Source organism: Mirounga leonina, unplaced genomic scaffold (assembly GCF_011800145.1).
Source record: "Mirounga leonina isolate KUSES-001 unplaced genomic scaffold, KU_Mleo_1.0 Mir_173, whole genome shotgun sequence".
NCBI lineage: Eukaryota > Metazoa > Chordata > Mammalia > Carnivora > Phocidae > Mirounga > Mirounga leonina.
This window is the reverse complement of record NW_023270447.1, coordinates 74,671,466-74,690,188: the sequence shown is the minus strand read 5'-3', so window position 1 is coordinate 74,690,188 and position 18,723 is coordinate 74,671,466. Positions and strand designations below refer to the sequence as shown.

At 49.3% G+C, this 18,723-nt stretch overlaps 1 protein-coding gene across 1 annotated transcript in view; it reads right to left on the bottom strand.

Annotated features, from left to right (window-relative positions):
* Positions 1–9,251: 9,251 nt before the first annotated feature.
* CRYBG2 (crystallin beta-gamma domain containing 2) overlaps positions 9,252–18,723 on the bottom strand; it is a 28,092-nt gene continuing 18,620 nt past the window's right edge. The window contains exons 17-22 of the mRNA XM_035019412.1: positions 15,972–16,101; positions 14,543–14,682; positions 14,064–14,187; positions 12,337–12,495; positions 10,799–10,958; positions 9,252–10,696 (exon numbers count right to left, since the gene is read on the bottom strand). Of these exons, the coding sequence (XP_034875303.1) occupies positions 10,608–10,696; positions 10,799–10,958; positions 12,337–12,495; positions 14,064–14,187; positions 14,543–14,682; positions 15,972–16,101 (802 nt within the window). The 3' untranslated portion in view covers positions 9,252–10,607. The remainder of the gene's footprint in view (positions 10,697–10,798; positions 10,959–12,336; positions 12,496–14,063; positions 14,188–14,542; positions 14,683–15,971; positions 16,102–18,723) is intronic.

The window sequence follows — 18,723 nt, the reverse complement described above, 5'->3', positions numbered from 1 at the left end:
CCATGGCTCTAAAATTGTCAAAGTGACATGAAATGCCTCTTTTGATGTTTTAAAGCTTCCAAATGTTATCAGGACTCTAAAATTGCCTCTCTACAAAGTACAATTTCTGGACCGAGGCAAACAAACAACTAAAGATAAAAGGGCTTCTGAGGCCTCTCTTTTCCCTCCCCCATTTCCTTTGTTTCCAAACACACAGTCCCTTTATTTATTTATTTATTTATTTATTTATTTATTTATTTATAAAGATTTTATTTATTTATTTGACAGAGAGAGACACAGCGAGAGCGGGAACACAAGCAGGGGAAGTGGGAGAGGAGAAGCAGGCTTCCCGCCGAGCAGGGAGCCTGATGCGGGACTCGATCCCAGGACCCTGGGATCATGACCTGAGCCGAAGGCAGACGCTTAACCGACTGAGCCACCCAGGTGCCCCCACACAGTCCCTTTAAAGTTAAGTCGTCTGAGGATTCAAATAACCCCCAAATGTCTTCTGTTCCCTGGATGAAGGCCAAATTGTGAGCCATAGTTAAAGAGTTTCTTATGAAACTGACTGAGGACCCTCATAGGTTTGCTGAAGAATTAATAGTTATTCAAACTTACCAACCTGGTTTCTCAGATTTATATCAGTTAGTTTGTTGCTGAGGACCAGGCCAAACCTTGGCTAAAACTTGCCTGATGGGCACATCATGAACAGGATTTTAAAAAACAAGCCCCTAACTTATGGCTAGAATACTTGCTGAAAACCTCCACTGAGCAATGGCGATAGCTTTCCCTAAGCCTCTTAATTGGAACAAAATTCAGGCTTGCACACAAAAGTCTGATGAACCCGTTCATGACGATTGTAATCAACTTCACATTGTTTTCAAAGAAAACTCTGGTCTTCCTTTAGATGCTGGATCCTCTCGGGGAGACTTTCTTTATTAATGGGCTGAACCAGGATCTTTCTCTTTCAGTTGAAAGGACCAGGATGGAATGGGAAACTGTGTCCACTCCAGATTTAGTTAATTTGGCAAACCAGGTCACTTGCACCCTAGATGAGTCACCTAAAAGAAAGACTGTTAAAATTAATTTTCCACTCTGGCAAATCCGGCCCCTAAACAAAACCAAAAAATGTCCCAGTTTCAGCTATTATTGCAAAGGGCCAGGACGTTGGAGAAAAGATGGTTACAAACTCAAGTGCCCCCGGCATCTTTAGCCCCCTAGCCAGCCTTTCTAATGTCCTCCCAATTCCCACTGTCGGGGCTCTGAGGAACTACAGAGGCTCTTCCCAGTCCTTCGTCTTTATCAGCTCAGAGAAACCACTCTCTAGAATGAGAGTGAATCTCTGTCCTTACAGATACCAGCCCTACACTATCAGTGCTCAGCCCCACTGCAATAAAACAGCACCTGCCTTGGGGCACTAAAACAGTTTGCTCACTTTGGCGGCACATACACTAGAACTGGAATGATAGGGAGATTAGTATGGCCCCTGCGCAAGGAGTACTAAACAGCTCAAATGGAGAGGTCTCTAATAAACCTCAACAAGTTCCTCTGTCTGTACCTATTCTCTTTCATTTTGGCTCTTTGAGAGACACACCTTTTTCTCTGAAGTTCTTCTGTCTCTATTCATTTATTAGGCCACGATTTCTATTTTATTTTTAAGATTTTATTTATTTATTTATTTATTTATTTATTTATTTATTTATTTGAGAGGGCACAAGTGTGGGGAGGAGCAGAGGTACAGGGACAAGCAGACTTGCACTGCCCAATGCAGGGCTTGATCCTATGACCCTGAGACCAGGACCCGAGCCCAAATCAAGAATCAGACACTTAACGGACTGAGGCACCCAGGCACCCCATCAGGCCAAGATTTCTTGAGAGTAGTACCATGCCAGAATTTTCTTCTCCCAAAAGGGGGAAATAATTCTAGAATTTGATGGTAGCCATCAAAATAGCTAAGCAAGTGAATTAAATGAGTTTTGACTTTTTTAATTTGCTCTACTTCTAATGGCACGATAGCTGAATCTGGGGACAATGATCATTAGTCCCTATTGGATCACGTACCACCCTTCTTATGGGCAAAATCTTCAGCTGATATGGGCAGAATCCATAGGGCCTACCCCCCCCGTCCCCCCTGTCCAAAATACAATCCAGGGAAATCTGTTGCCACTGCTCCCAGACACTTTAAATGGCCTAATGGACCCTTTGAGTTTGGACACTCGCCCCGTCTCATCAATATAAATATGTTAGTTATGGTTTGTGTGTGGGGGGGGGTTGTGGTTTTTTAAAAGATTTTATTTATTTATTTGCTAGAGAGAGACACAGCGAGAGAGGGAACACAAGCAGGGGGAGTGGGAGAGGGAGAAGCAGGCTTCCCGCGGAGCAGGGAGCCCGATGCGGGGCTCGATCCCAGGACCCTGGGATCATGACCTGAGCCGAAGGCAGATGCTTAACTAACAACTGAGCCACCCAGGCACCCCATAAATGATATCTTTTGATATCAAAATGATATCTTTTATCAGTGAAGTTGGAAGGCCTCTTTTCTTTCTTTCTTTTTTTTTTTTTAAAGGTTTTATTTATTTGACAGAGAGAAAGACAGCCAGAGAGGGAACACAAGCAGGGGGAGTGGGAGAGGGAGAAGCAGGCTTCCCACAGAGCAGGGAGCCCGATGCGGGGCTCGATCCCAGGACCCTGGGACCATGACCTGAGCCGAAGGCAGACGCTTAACAACTGAGCCACCCAGGCGCCCCCATGGTTTGTGTTTTCTCACTGAATTGAAATCTTCCCTTGTAGACAGGCCATTGCCTCTTCTGTGGCTAAAATTCTGTTAGAAAACATTATCCCTATCTGGGGAACCCCTCTTGCACATCATAGTGATTGGGGAACCCATTTTACTGGGCAGGTGCTTTGACAAGTCTGTGCTGTTTGGCCAGTTTTGCAATACTTTCATTGTCCGTGCCATCCTCAATCCTCAGGGCTAGTCGAACATGGCACTATTAAAACTCAACTGGCAAATTTGTAGAAACCCTCCAAATACCTTGGCCTGACGCATTGCTATTTTTCCTTCTAAATCTCAGACCCAACCCCTTGGGAACACATAGATTCTCACCCTTTGAGATAGTTACAGTAGGTCCAATGCACTTGGCCCCTGCCTCCTTTGACCCACAATTAATAAAAGAAGTCGTACTTCAATATAGTAAAGGCGTAATTGCTTCCATTAAAAAGAACCATGCTAGGTGGTACTGGCACCAAAACAGACACATAGATCAGTGGAACAGAATAGAGAGTCCAGAAATGGACCCTCAACTCTATGGTCAACTAATCTTTGACAAAGCAGGAAAGAATATCCAGTGGAAAAAGACAGTCTCTTCAACAAATGGTGTTGGGGAAATTGGACAGCCACAGGCAGAAGAATGAAACTGGACCATTTTCTTACACCATACACAGAAAAAACCTCAAAATGGATGAAAGACCTAAATGTGAGACATGAATCCATCAAAATCCTAGAGGAGAACACAAGTAGCAACCTCTGTGACCTCGGCTGCAGCAACTTCTTGCTAGACATGTCTCCAAAGGCAAAGGAAACAAAAGCAAAAATGAACTATTGGGACTTCAAGATAAAAAGCTGCTTCTTCTTTTTTTTTTTTTTTTAAAGATTTTATTTATTTACTTGACACAGAGAGAGACAGCGAGAGAGGGAACACAAGCAGGGGGAGTGGGAAAGGGAGAAGCAGGCTTCCTGCCGAGCAGGGAGCCCGATGCAGGGCTCAATCCCAGGACCCTGAGATCATGACCTGAGCCGAAGGCAGTCGCTTAACCACCTGAGCCACCCGGGTGCCCCAAGATAAAAAGCTTCTGAACAGCAAAGAAAACAGTTGACAAAACCAAAAGACAACTGACAGAATGGGAGAAGATATTTGCAAATGTCTTATCAGATGAAGGGCTAGTATCCAAAATCTATAAAGAACTTATCAAACTCAACACTCAAAAAACAAATAACCCAGTCAAGAAATGGGCAGAAGACACGAACAGACATTTCTCCAAAGAAGACATATAAATGGCCAATGGAAACATAAAACGTTCTCAACATTACCCGGCATCAGGGAAATACAAATCAAAACCACAATGACATATCACCTCACACCAGGCAGAATGGCTAAGATTAACAACTCAGGAAATGACAGATGTTGGTGAGGATGTGGAGAAAGGGGAACCCTCTTACACTGCTGGTGGGACTGGAAGCTGGTGCAGCCACGCTAGAAAACAGTATGGAAGTTCCTCAAAAAGTTTAAAATAGAGCTATCCCACGACCCAGCAATGGCATTACTAGGTATCTACCCAAAGATACAAGTGTAGTGATCCAAAGGGGCACCTGCACTCCAATGTTTATAGTAGCAACGTTCACAATAGCCAAACTATGGAAAGCCCAGATGTCCATCAACAAAATGAATGGATAAAGAAGATGTGATATATACATACAATGGAGTATTACTCAGGCATCAAAAAAATGAAATCTTACCATTTGCAACGACATGGATGGAACTAGAAGGTATTATGCTAAGTGCAATAAGTCAATTAGGGAAAGCCAATTATCATATGATTTCACTCATATGAGGAATTTAAGAAAGAAAACAGGATCATAGGGGAAGGGAGGGAAAAATAAGACGAAATCAGAGAGGGAGACAAACCATAAGAGACTCTTAACTATAGGAAACAAACTGAGGGTTGCTGGAGGGGAGGGGGGTGGAGGGATGGGGTAACTGGGTGATGGGCATTAAGGAGGGCATGTGACGTAATGAGCTCTGGGTGTTTTTGCAACTGATCAATCACTGAACTCTACCTCTAAAACTAATAATACACTATATGTTAATTAATTGAATTAAATTAAATTAAACAAATAATAACCATGCTGGGGCGCCTGGGTGTCTCAGTCAGTTAAGTGTCCGACTCTTGATTTTGACTCAGGTCATGATCTCAGGGTTGTGATACTTAGCCCCAGGTCAGGCTCCATGCTGGGCGTGGAGCCTGCTTAAGATTCTCTCTCTCCCTCTCCCTCTGCCCCTCCCCCCACCTTCTCTAAATAAGCAAACAAATAAATAAATAAATAGAATAACCATGCTTTGGTGGAGCAATCTTTTCATCTTGCACTCTTGGGAGATGAAGACCTTAAACACCATACCCTGCAACCTGGAGATTTTGTCTATTGGAAAAGAGACATTCCAGAAAGACTTTTCAGCCTCGTGGGAGAGGTCCCTCTCAGGTGTTGCTAGCCAAACTCCCAGGCCTAGAATCTTGGATTCACATGACACAAGTCAGGAAAGCACCAAACCCTGATTGGACCCGCCCACCACCTGGTGACCTGAAAGTCAAGATTTCCCGGAGTCTGAGCCGACTACATCCGACAGACAGTGTTGCCAAGATGTCCACACTAGGCCTGTTAGAAGGTTCAGGATTCATAAAAGTCTCTCTTTTTCATGTGAACTATTAACAGACTCTGAATTCTTATCCAAATTCATATTTTCTGAATTTACAGCTTTACCAGCTATATTACTGATAACACATTTCATGTCAAAGAGTTCTTTTGAGATAAGAATACTGTGGGGTTTTTTTTAAGATTTTATTTATTTATTTGACACAGAGAGACAGCGAGAGAGGGAACACAAGCAGGAGGAGTGGGAGAGTGAGAAGCAGGCTTCCTGCAGAGCAGGGAGCCTGATGCGGGGCTCGATCCCAGGACCCTGGGATCATGACCTGAGCTGAAGGCAGACGCTTAACAGCTGAGCCACCCAGGCGCCCCAAGAATACCGTTTTTAAAACATATTTGAAGTTTTGCTGTTTTGCAAAAATTTAACCAACTATTGCTTCATGGTCATACCTGCACTGTGTCTTCACAAATGCCCTCTGTGAATTCTTTCAAAGGGCTCTTTCGGTATTCACTGTTTTGCGTTCATGACCAAGTTAAATAGGCACTTCCGGGAGGCATAGGTCATTGGGGGTTTGCCTCCACAGGGAGAACTTTTCTCCCCTATGTTGGAATAAATGCCAATATTTTCAGTTGGCTACTTTCAGGCCTAGGGTCCTGGTTTGGAACCACAAATTTTATCTTTGGAATTGTCATATTACTTTTGATTCTGTACTTGTTGCCTGCCAGACCTTTCTAAAATGATATACCCAAAAAGGAGATGATCTCCGATACTACGTTCTTGATAAATGTGAACTAAAGGCGGGAAGTGCCTGAGAGTTAGTTCTCCTGCTTCCCCTCCTTCTTCCTCCAATGGGAATTTCCAACCTGTACAATTTCATTTGGGAAATGACACCCAGGGAAGACCCCTTCTGGCACTGAGGAACAGAAGGTCACTGAATTAGGAAAACCGGACTCTTGATCAGGGATGCTTTTGGAGAAAGATCTTGATCACAACGAGGAAATGTGGAAAGAAAAGGAAACCTCACTAAAATGGAGCGGAGAGGCCAGCAGGGGGAGCTCTCAGGCCATATCACCCAACCTCAATTACGGAAAGACTTGTCGGTTACAGACCCCAGCAGGAAAAGGGAAGTGGACCACCCCAGCAGCTCAGCCAATGAGAAATCAGCACCCTGGACTTGCCGCCTTCTCTCCTTTAGACTTCTGTTCAAAACAACTCCTCCCAACTTCCTCCTCCTTCTCCGTTAAATAAGGTTTCTCTCCTTTGTTGGGCTAGCCTCTGGGTTTTGGTGTAGCTTGCTGGTCCTGAATTGCAGTTCTCTTCTATTCCTGAATAAACCCGTTTTGGATCAAATAACTGTTTCATTGTTAAGGTCAGCAATACAAACAACCCACCTGCTATTTTCTGTTTCCAAATCACAAAATTCTGGCCTTAAAATAATCATCCACTCCAGCCTTCTCACTTGAAAGGTGAAACCTGAGGTCTGGAGGGAATGGGCTCACCCAGGAGTTAAGTCTCTGGATTCCTAAAGCTGTGCTCCTTTGATTTCACAGAAATCTATTAACCCTAAGTTTTCATGGTCCCCAAACGTTCGTTCTGAAACTGTGGAGCCAGCTACAACCTTACCTTGAAACCTAAGCCTATCTCAGTCTCTTTTTTAGCTCCTATCCCTTGCTCCAATATTCTTAATTATATTTAATTCTCTGGCAGCTCTTGGCGTTAACGATTCAGAGGGGCACAGTTGCTAGCCCAGGTCTCAGGGTTTATAGGTAATTAGACCAAGATTCACTCCCCACTCTGCAAGACTCCAAGCTCAGGGCCCTGCTTACTGTCCCACAGAGGCTCCCTTGGTTTGCCCACCTCCCATCCCAACACTTGCCTCAGTCCCTATCCAGCACCTACCATCTACAGCAGGCCTTAGAACCTAGGGCCTGGTGTCCTCAATCATGAGGTCTGCAGAAAAGTAGAAGGACCCCACCCCACACCCATAGGCCCTCCTTCTTCCTGCTTCTACCCCGCCTCTGCTGCCTCCTGGTTCAAAAGCAGCCAAGCCAAGAGGCCTGCAGACAAGCCTGCGCTCATCTCTAGAAGCTGCTACCAAGACAGCCACCAAGATTCTCCAAGGATGAAGGGCTCCTTCTTCCTCCTACTCACCATCAGTCTCCTGGTTCTGATTCAGGTAAGAACAGCCCCTTGGAGCCCCCGACACCACCACCCAGGACTCCCCAGACCTGCCTGGCAGGGGAGGGAAGAAATGCAGGCTCCTGGGCACTCAGCCTTCTTCCAGGAGAACAGAGGGTCCCAGCAGGAGAACCCAGGACTCAGGGGGCCTGGTCCCAGCATTCCAGCCCTTCTGGCTGGGCGCAGACTGCTTGAGGCTGGGGAGCGTTCGCAGGGTGCCAGGCACAGTGAGGCACACAGGGGGGTGATGTGGAATAGGAATGACAAGGCTTGGGGAGACAGCTCGGAGTGAGGAAGGATGGCATCAATCCCCAGGGAAGCTGGGGAAGTGGCCCTGTTGGGAAGGGGCCAGGACAGGTTCAAGGGGAGCTAGATCTGGTCCTGGAGATAGCAGGGAACCACCCCAGGGAGAAAAGCCTATGTGTTCGGGAATGCAAAGAAGATAGAAATCTCCCACTCCAGAAACAGCTGGAGTCTCAAATTCAACTGCTATTCCAGGAGGCAGATTTGGCAGCATCCCATGTGCCCTAAGGGCGCTAGCCCGCATAGGAGACCAGAGCCATCAAGTTCTAGATCAAGAACAGCTTGATCAAGCATCAAGAACAGCCTGATCACCATCAAAAACAGCTTCATCTCCATCAGGGGCAGCTTTACTTGTAGCCTGGTCAAGCATTGAGAACAGTTGGATCACCATCTGGCGATTTCCTCGTGCAAGAGGTCACACCCTCCCCACCTCCTCGCCCACCCACACTTTGCCAGTGTCTTCTCCCCAGCCTCGTTTCACACGACCTCAAGATTGTGATGGGCTCATTCAGAAGATGAGGAAGTAGGCTCAGAGAGGCTGAGCCCCTAGCTCAGCTAGTCAGGTCAAGGGCTGAGACACAGGTTCCTGTCTCCCACATGCTGGAGGAGCTGGTGGCTTGGCGGAGGTGAAAGGAAGCTTCCATGGGAGGAACCGCCTTTGACCCTGCCTGTGCCAAGGCAGGAAGGTCCTGTCCCCACAAGACCTTGTGGCAGAAGTCATGGTCATGGGGGACAGAGACCAGAGAACGATTGTATCAGGGTAGGGGAACTAGGTCTCTAAATAACCTGAGCTTCGAAAGCCCTGAGCTTGCCCCACTTCTCTTGCAGATAGAAACTGGAGTCCTGGGAAATGGTACCACAGCCACCACCACCAAGGAACCCAAGAGTGCGTCCCCAGCACTCAGCAACGTAGGCGGTAGCAGTGTCTTTCTCTTCCTGGCTAACACCCTCGTCCAGCTCTTCTACCTCAGCTGAGGTGACATGCCTCAGCCCTAGCTCCGGGCCCCCTGAGACAGCTGCCACCATCACTAGCAAGAGAAGCCCCCCGCCCCACCACCACCACGTCCCTGGGAGGGGTTGATGCCAGAGATGACCAGGCTGTGGGAATTGAGAGGCAGTGCCTTGGAGCTATGGGGGGGCAAGCGGCACCCAGCTGGGGATCAATAAAGTTGTCCTGTACTTGGAGCGGGGTCCTGCATGTGGTCACTGCACATCGCCGGACTCCAAGAGCCTGGTTTGCAGCAGCACCAAGGATCTTCCCTTGCCCCCTCCAGCAGGAGAGGTAGCACCAGAGAGCTCCTATGCTAGCGTTCCCGCCCCAGAATCCCAGGGCGGAGGCCTCTCCCCTCAGGATCACCTTGCAGGGACATGGCCCAGAATCTGCCAGCCTCTTTAGTTGCATGTGCTTCACCCAGCCCTAGGTGTTTGGGAATGACGGTCCCAGAGGATCCGCCTCCCCCCATCCTGGCCCTGGACATCCCCGGTTGCAGAAGCTCAGAGAATCCCTCACCCTATACCTGGGTGTCTTCAGAATGGCAGATTCAGAGACCCACTCCCTCAGCTCTTGGGGTCTCAGCCCCACAGGCACCCTCCTGTCCTCACCGGACACTGGACACTGGTCCACCAGGGGTGCTGAAAAGGATGACGAGGAGGCCGTCCACTTATACCCCACTGAACCCAGGCTGGGAAGGCAGGAAGGACACAGGTGCTCTAACCACTTCTAGCATCCTGGGTCTGCAGTGGTGGTACTGGGAGCTGCAAGGAGGGAAGGGAGCCCCAGAGAAGCCCCCAAGGGCCTTGAGCTTCTCTGTCTCTTCCTAGAGGACCTTGGCCAAGGGGCTGAGAAGTGCCTGCTAGATCGGGGGATGGAGGGAGCTGTTCCTCTTCTATGTCCTGTCTTTTCTAGGCTGGGTTAAGAACCCAGACTCCCTGTCCTGGCTTCTTTGACTGAGAGGCCAAACCTTTGGGCCTTTAGACTGGAGTTGGGGGAAATTAAGAGGGACGCCAGTGGGCAAGGTCCTTGGGGGTGTGTCTCCCATTCACCTCTCCTGCCTGGCCCGCTGCAACTCCTTCATACTGAACTTCCAAGTCTTCACCCCTCGACTTACCTGCATCCCTAGAACACTTTTCCTCCGCCACCCTCTAGCCTGGCTGACTCCTTCCCCTCCTCCACATCTCAGCTGAGCATCCCTTCCTCCCAGCAGCCTGCCCTGTGCCCCTAAGTGGTTCAGGTTCCTCCTCTGTGCATCCTTCTACTTCCCTTCCTATCCTACCATTGAGTGTTATTACCCTACCTGTAGGAATCCTCCACTAGCCTGTGAGTTCTCTGAGGGCAGGTACCAAGGGGCTTGGCTTCTGTTTGTGCCCCACAGCTCAGTGGACCCATTTGGACCTGGCTCAGAGCCGGCTCTTGGAACCCATCATTTGGGGTGACAGCATAAAGACCACACTCATCAGTTTGTCTGGGCCCAGGGCTCCCTCTGGTGGCCAAGGGAGGCCTTACAGCTGAGCCCCAGAACCAGAGCTGGGAGGAAAGAAGTAGGGCGAGTATAGGGCAAAGAAGGCAGGTGAACAAATCCTCACCCCATCCCCAAATATCAAGGTGCACAAAGATGAGGGTACCTGGGAGCATATTAGAAAACAGCTTATGTTACAACAACAACAAAAAGCCTATAAAAACATTCCATCCCAGGGAAAGCCTCCAGGGCTGGGGAACGGGGGCGGTCAGAGCACATGGACGGTCCAGATCTGGGACGCCCGGTCCTTGGCCAGCTCCCACAGCACCGCATGGTCCTGGTCATAGCTCCGGCCGCCTGGGGGAAGGGGTGAGAGATGGGGAGATGGTCAGAGATTGCTGAGGACCCCACTGGCCGCAGCCCCCCCAGGTGCCTTCTCCCACATACAGGCCCCCTTACCCTTCACATCTAGGATCCGGCCTTCAAACATCTGGCTGCAGATGTGGCCCGATTCACTGATGCTCCACGTCTGGCGGGGCAGGCGGCTCTCAGCCCACAGCACCGCCTTCGAGCCTGTGTTGGGGGGCCCGATCACCTGCAGGCTCATGGTCGGGGCCACCTGAGGCCCCAGGAGGTCATCAGGGACTCCGCCAAACCCGACACGCTTAACACACACCCAGCTTTGAATCCTGGTTCTCAGGGACTGGGGCCCTGGGCAAATCTCTTAATCCTTCTGCGTGCTGGATTCCCTGGGGATGGGAACCTCTGAGTGCTGCCTGATGCAGGCAGTCCATGTGAAAACCCATAAAAGGTCTGGAAAAAGAGCTCCTCCAGGAAGCCTCTTGTGACTGACTCCCAAAGCACAAGATTTCGCATCAGACAAGCTTCCACACACTAACTGCCTGTGTGACTTTCAGCCTGTTACTTAACTTCTCTGTGCTCCAGTTTCCTCACCTATAAAATGGGGAGTAGAGTAAGACCTGCCCCATAGTGCCCTCTGAGGATCATACGAGGCATTCATGTAGAGGGCTTACCACAGCACCTGCCACAGAGCCAGGTTCTCTCCCATTTCAAGTAAGAAGCGAAGCTCCTTCCATGGCCTACAAAGACCCACACCCCCGTAACCTTTCTGACCTCCTCTCTCTTGCTACTTCCCTCCCGCCCTCCCTTCACTGCCACCAGTGAGGGGAGCTGGCTAGTCCTGTTGCCAGGTAGGTTCCCACCTCAGGGCCTTTCCGCGACTGTTCCCCCTGCAGGGAGCACGCTTCCTGCAGATACCTACATGGCTGCCTCCCTCAAATGCCACCTTCTTTTTTTTTAGATTTTATTTATTTTTTTGACAGAGAGAGACATAGCGAGAGCAGGAACACAAGCAGGGACAGAAGGAGAGGGAGAAGCAGGCTTCCTGCCGAGCAGGGAGCCCGACGCGGGGCTCGATCCCAGGAGCCTGGGATCATGACCTGAGCCGAAGGCAGACGCTTAAAGACTGAGCCACCCAGGCGCCCCAAATGCCACCTTCTTAGGAAGGGCTCCCCTTGTCAGAGCTACTGATACTCCCTGTTCCCCTTTCATTGATTTTTCCTCGCATGCACTTCTCATCCCCTAACGTACTGAGGTATTTTACTCATTTAAATGGTTTCTGTCTCTCCCCCACTACGATGTCAGCTTCGGAAGGGCAGGTGCTTGGGAAATGTTCGTGGAGTGAATCTATCCTTATTAATAGGATCCAAGGTCTGTCCCAGGATATCAGAGCTAGGAGTTCCCTTAGAAGTATCTGGTTCAACGCTCTTGTTTTGCAGATGGGGAACTGAGGCCCAGAGAGGAGCCCACACTGCCCAGGGGAGCAGAGCCTGGAGTCTTCCCCGCCTCCCCAGGGTCCTGGCAAGTGTGTGTCTCTCTCTGTCTCTCTGGCCCGAGGGCAGGTCCTGCTTCCCCACGCAGGGAACCTTCGAGTGCCTGGGGCTCTGGTGTTCCCGTCCCAGCCCCTCAACCAGTACCTGGTTCTTCAGCAGCCCATGCTCGTAGTACCAGATGCAGCTGCCTCCCGCTTGGGGCTCAGAGACCACCACACGGCCCGCCTTCATGTCCTCCACGTGGTCTGGCACCGCCAGGAATCCCCTCAGTGCGGGATTCCAGAGGCGGAAATAAACCCGGGGCTGGGGGGGGGGGGTGCAGGAGGAGTGGAGAGTGAGAGATCCCTGGGGCAGGGATGCTCCCAGCTGGGCACCCGACACCCTCAGCTCTGGAACCACGAGCATCCCCAGCCCCCCAAGCCCTCCCTCCTGCCCTGAAGCCTTCCTTGGCCCTGCTTCTTCTCTCACACACGTGTATCAGGGGTGCATCTGTGGTGCACACCCACGACCACAGACACCACACGTACAGGGACACACTGGCAGAGATGCCCCAGGTCCCCGTGGTTGGGCAGAAGTTTGCCGCAGCCACAAAGCCACAGACACACGCAGCCCCGCCCCCTCCAGCCGACTCCACACCCCATGTTTGCTAACAGGATGGATGCAAGTAGGAATACAGACATGCGCACACACACCCGTGCTGAAGAAGAACACTGGCCCGGGTGTGGGGCAGACACCCGGTTGTCACACATCAGACCAGGCTCTGCCACAGATCAGCCGGGGGCTTGGATCGTGGTGATGGTAATAGCAGTCAGAAGAACCACCGCTAACCCACTCAAGCACCGTTCTAAGGGCTTTACAAACATTATTTATCCTCAGTCCTCAAGACAACTCCATCACATGTGTTATCCCCATTTTATTTCTTTTTAAAGATTTTTTTTTTTTTGGTCTTTTTTGTAAGTAATCTCTACACCTAACGTGGGGCTCGAACTCACAACCCTGAGATCAAGAGTCGCATGCTCTACCGACTGAGCCAGCCAGGTGGCCCCTACGTTATCCCCATTTTAAAGAGGTCCATGGAGGTACAGTACTTGCTCAAGATTGCAGAGCAAATCCTTGTCCATTTCTGTGGACCTTTATTTCCCCATTTGTAAATGTGGGGGCCGGAGAGAACCTCCAACCTTTCTTCTAGCAATGCTGTCCTAAGAGTCTGTGAATCTAGGGGCCACACAAAGATCCTCATACAAGGACACACGCTGTCTCAACAGTGTCACAAAAGCAGGCACAGGTAGTCATTTACACACCTCCCACACAACCACGTCACCTCCAGAGCACAGACACATGGATACAAATAACGTCACAGCCACAGAAATACCCTGAGAGGGCATGCGTGCGCGCGCACACACACGCACGCGTGCGTGCGCGCGCCCCATGGCCCTGCCTCCACAACAATGCGCATGTACATCAATGAGAAGCAGGTCCAGACATGCGCTCTGAGACCTGGAGAAACCCAAGCGTTTCCAGGTGTTCCAGTGTTTCCCAGAGGGAGGCACATGAGATGATTTTTAGTCCTAAGTGGATAAACAGATGGCTAAAAATTTAATGGCTATGTATTTATTATAATGCCAATTAAAGAAAAATCATACACACACACCAAACCCATGATTTTATGGATATCAGTCCCTAGCATAAGGATAAAGTGAAGACAAAAAGTGAGTTGGTTTAGAGAAAAATATTAAGTAGATAATGGTTCAAGAGGAACGACAATGTGGCAAAATTGTGACAAAAGTACCCAAATGCTGAGTTTGGGAAACATGGGAAGCACACGGCCCGAAAGACCGGCACAGACACACACAACCCGACTCGCTACCCACCTGCTTGATGGGGTAGAGGGAACCCACCCTCTGCGTCCCGCTGTACGTCAGCCAGTTGGTGATCTCGCAGCTGCCCACCAGCCACTGGCGGCCCCGGAAGTCACTGTGCTCACACAGCACCCAGCTGGGCCCCACAGGTGCCGGAGATGCAGAGAGCAAGACAGATAGACAGACAGGTGGAGGAGAGGCACAGATGTCAGAACATTCTCCACCTCCTTTTCTCTCATGCTGAGACTCCTCTGCCTGGTGTTAGGGTCCCGAGGGAGGAGAAGGGGGCCGGGAAGTGGATTTCGGATTTGCAGGGCAGAGGAGGGTCGTGGAGGATCCAGGCTGGGGTCCAAGGCCCTCCTCACACTGCCCCTCTCCCTCCTTCTTGGCTGGGGGCAGGGAATGGAAGGGAATGGAAAGGGGCAAGAGGCCAGGGACCCAGCCCTCACTCCCTAGCAGCCCCTACCCTTGAGCTCGCCCAACACACTCACACGCCCCCCCTGATCCGCACGGACAGCACGTGGTTGTTGAAGCCCTCCGCTTGCAGGCTGCGCACCTCCCTGTCCAGCTCGATCTCCTTCCCCTCAAAGCACTCCAGTCCGTACAGAAAAATGGAGGGCTCTGAAAAGTGCTGGGGCCAGGGGCATGGAAAAGCGGTGAGGCCGAGAGAGCCCCAGCCCCCACCTCGGCCCCAAATTCCAGATACTCCAATCCCCAGATCCATATTTCAGGCCCTCTTCCCTCCTGAGCTCCACCCCACAGAGCCCTGGACTCCTGGACACTGGCAGCTGGGCGTCCCCCAGATTCTCAGATGCAGCACGTGCCAGAGTGGGCCCCCCACGGCCCCCTCAAACCTCCTCGCAGTGCCAGTTAATGGTGCTTCTAACAGTAGTAATTATAGCAGTAATTATAGCGGTTCTCATGTATTCAGGGCTTACCACCTGCCAGATTCTGTGCTAAGTGCTTTACCTGATCTCATTATAACTTCTCAACAACCCTGTAAGGTAGGTGCTGTTATTATCATCCTTGCTTAACAGAAGGGAAACTGAGTCTGGAGAAGATCAAACCACTTGCTCAAGTCCCTAGAGCTGGGCTTCAGAACCAGGTCTGTCTGCCTGCAGAGCCCAACGTGTACTTATAAAGCTTGGACTCAGCAGCGAGGCTGCCTCGGGGAGAACTCAGCTCTGCCTGTCACCACCTTTGTGGCCTGGAGCAAGTCGCACAACCTCTCTGTGCGTCTGTTTCACATCTGGAGAAGGGAGCTGACGGCAGTGACAAAGCTCATCGGATTAAGTGCAGGGGAAGCATTTTACACACCGCCTGGAGCTCGGCGGTCACCGTCTGCTGTGCTGCCATGGCTGGCCCACCCCGTCCTCCAGACTCTGGTTCCTTACTATGGCCGGGCCGCTTCCCTCCATCTCCTCCCTGGCCCAGGGTCCATCCTTCCCCCTCTCCCTTACTGGAGCGGCAACCCTACTGCCTTGTCCCCAATCCTCCCCACACAGCGGAGCCAGCCCTCTGTCCCACTCCTTCCCGCACAGAAGCCCCTCTCCGCAGTCCGGCCCCTGCCCCCGATCACCTGAGTGCTAGTCCCTCCTGTCCCCAGACCACCTCTATATCTGGGCACACCACTGCCTTGTCATCTTTATGTCAGTGTGGCCATGGGTTCCTTGAAGGCAGGGCTGTGTCTGATTTATTTCAGCGTCCCCAGCGACCTGTCACGGTGGGTGCTCAATAACTCTCTAGTAAGTCAAACTGCCTTTGAAGCCATGGGTTTGGAGGGACCTGGGGTGGTTCTGACGATGACTGGCTTGAAGCTCCAGCAGCCTAGCCAACAGTGAGAAGAGACCCGGTACCCGGCATGTCCCCAGCAGCACCTCCTGCCCCAGGGGTTGCCTGGACCTGGACAAGGCTACTCACCAGGGGTACCTTCTGGAGAGAGCCCAGGACTGTGGAGGCTAGGCAGCCCATGGCTGTGAGAGTGGGGAACTCGCCCTCGGAGAGAATGTGTTGGTCACCCTCAAAGTTCTTCTCATCAAACAGGATCCAGCTGGGGAAGGGGAAGAGTAGGAGGATGTGAGTAGGTATCTGAGCTTGTCCCATCCTGTGCTTGGCCTGCCAGGCCCTCTGAGATGCAGCAGAGTGGAGGTGGACTTGATTGTGACCCCCACCCCCCGCTCCAAGCCCGTGGGAAGTCAAGAATGAACAGGCCCTGCAGCAAGAGACTGAGGCCAAGGCTTCAGAAATGACTGGATGAAATCATACTGCCCCTATAGAGGGAAATTTGGCAATATGAAGCAAAACTCTATGCACAATCACTCAGCAGTCCCATTTCTCGGAATCTCGAAACCTCCTTCAGAAACCTGAAATGGCGCATGCACAAAGTTCTTCGTGCAGTGTGGGTGGCCATGGCAGAGTGGGAGCAGTCTAAATGTCCATCAACAGGGGAGAGTTGATTAAACTAAGAATGTAGAGTATAATAACACAGCAGTAAAAAGGAATGAGGAAGAGCTCTTAAAGGGATATAAAATGATCTCCAAACTGTTAAGGAAAAACAAACAAGGGGCAGAACAGTGTTTATAGTATGCTTCCCTTTTGAAAAACTGAGATATAATGCACATACCATAAACTTCATTCTTTAAAGTGTACAATTCAGTGGTCTTTAGTATTCGCCAGGTTGTAGTACACTTCTTTTTGTGTAAGAAAATGGGGAAAGAGAGCAACAAATATATTTGGTTTCTATATTTATATACAAATTTATATATGAGAGTATATTCGCATATATTTTCAAAAAGAAACAATGGATGAGTTAACTAAACACTGAAAAAGCAAAAGATTACCTATGAGGGAGGGAGGGGAAAAGATCACAGGGATAGAGATAGGTCCTACTGATTGACTTAGCTTTGGAACTGCTCTGGACTGAATGTGTCTCCCCAAAATTCCTATGTTGAAGCCCTAACCTCAAATATGATGGCCTTTGGGAAATTCAGATGAGGTCAGGAAGGTGGGCCTCATGATGGGTATAGTGTCCCTATACAAGAGGAAGGCACAAGAGCACTCTCTCCACCACATGGGGACACAGGAAGAAGGCAGCTATGTGCTAGCCAGGAAGTGAGGCCTCGCTGGGGAGCCGAGAATGGGCCTGCACCTTGACCTTGGACTTCCCAGCCTCTAGAACTGTGAGAAAATAAGTTCCTGTTGTTGAAGTCTTCCAGCCTATGATATTTTGTTACAGCAGCCCAAGCTATGACAGGGACACTATAAATTTTTTATGTAATTAAAAAACAATTAAGTAAAAATGGAAAGTATTCCTAAAAATTTAAATAAATAAAATAAAATAAATGAACCTAACTGTATATCAGGTTGGTGGCATAACCACACACACAAAAAGTATTATTTCAAATGTCTTAAAAATGATACTTTGAACTGCACATACCAAGTGGGGTGTTGGTGAATGTCCTGAGGACAAAAAGAACCACAGAGAAACCTCAAACAGTTTTCACTGCTTTTTACTGTTAGTAATATTAGTAATATAGTTTTGAAACATCCAGCTTCCATCCAAATACCATTGGAATCGGAGTCCCTTGGCAGATAACTAAATCCAAGTTTAGGGCAAAAATGTACAAAATGATCCTGGAGCATCTTATTATACCAGGAAAACAAGGAAATTATAAAAAACCTATTGGAGTCACATCAAAAGCAGACAATTTGAAGGGGCTCTCATTTGTCAAAGAGAGAATGATTAGAGCACACAAAAGAATAGTAACTCCAATGGACGGAGGCATTTCAATTACATATAAATCCATGAGTTCATAACAATACTTAAAAGATATTTCATTAGCTCTAGAGGTTGCTAGGGCACCAATTCAGAAATTATTCTGAAAATTGATCAAGAGAAACTGATCCTTGGGAAAGGATCAAACTGCCTTTTTTATATAAACTATTTTGGGTAAACAAATAATAGAAAAGGGAAAGCTCTTCTTTATAGAGGTATTCCAGCTAACATATGTAGAAGGAATACCAAAAATCTTAAAATCATCATTTTGTAACCTCTAAAGAAATAAGGGGTCTAGGCAATTATCATCAGTGGATGCTAATACCATTAGGTGAGAGGTAAATAACAAATCTTATTTTTTTAATGGCAAATCTTACAATGTAGGGATCTTGATATCATTAAAAGTGGGACAACCAGGTATGTGCCTGAGGTAATGTAGTAAAAAGTACAGGGTACCACTTATATAGTCTTCTTGCCAACAGAACAAAACACCCTGAATCTCATCAAGCCTCCAGATCTACCAGTTTACAGGAAATATGGGACACAAAGGGAAAAAAGGCACCCAAAGGAAGCAATAAGCCAAATTCAGAAGATGGGAAACTTACAGGGCAAATGATTGGTTTTCTTTTCTTTTTGGGGAGGGGGAAGGGGGGCTGCAGAAGGAGAGGAAGAGAGAGAATCTCAAGCAGGCTCTACCCCCAGCGCGGAGCCAGACACAGGGCTCCTGGGGGGCTCGATCTCACCACCCTGAGATCATGACCTGAGCCAAAACCAAGAGTTCGTGGCTTAACCAACTGTGCCACCCAGGCACCCCTATTGGTTTCTTTAAACAAATGAATGATATAAAACAAAAAGAAAGGAGGGGAACTGCTATAAATTAAAGACCAAACTGACCAA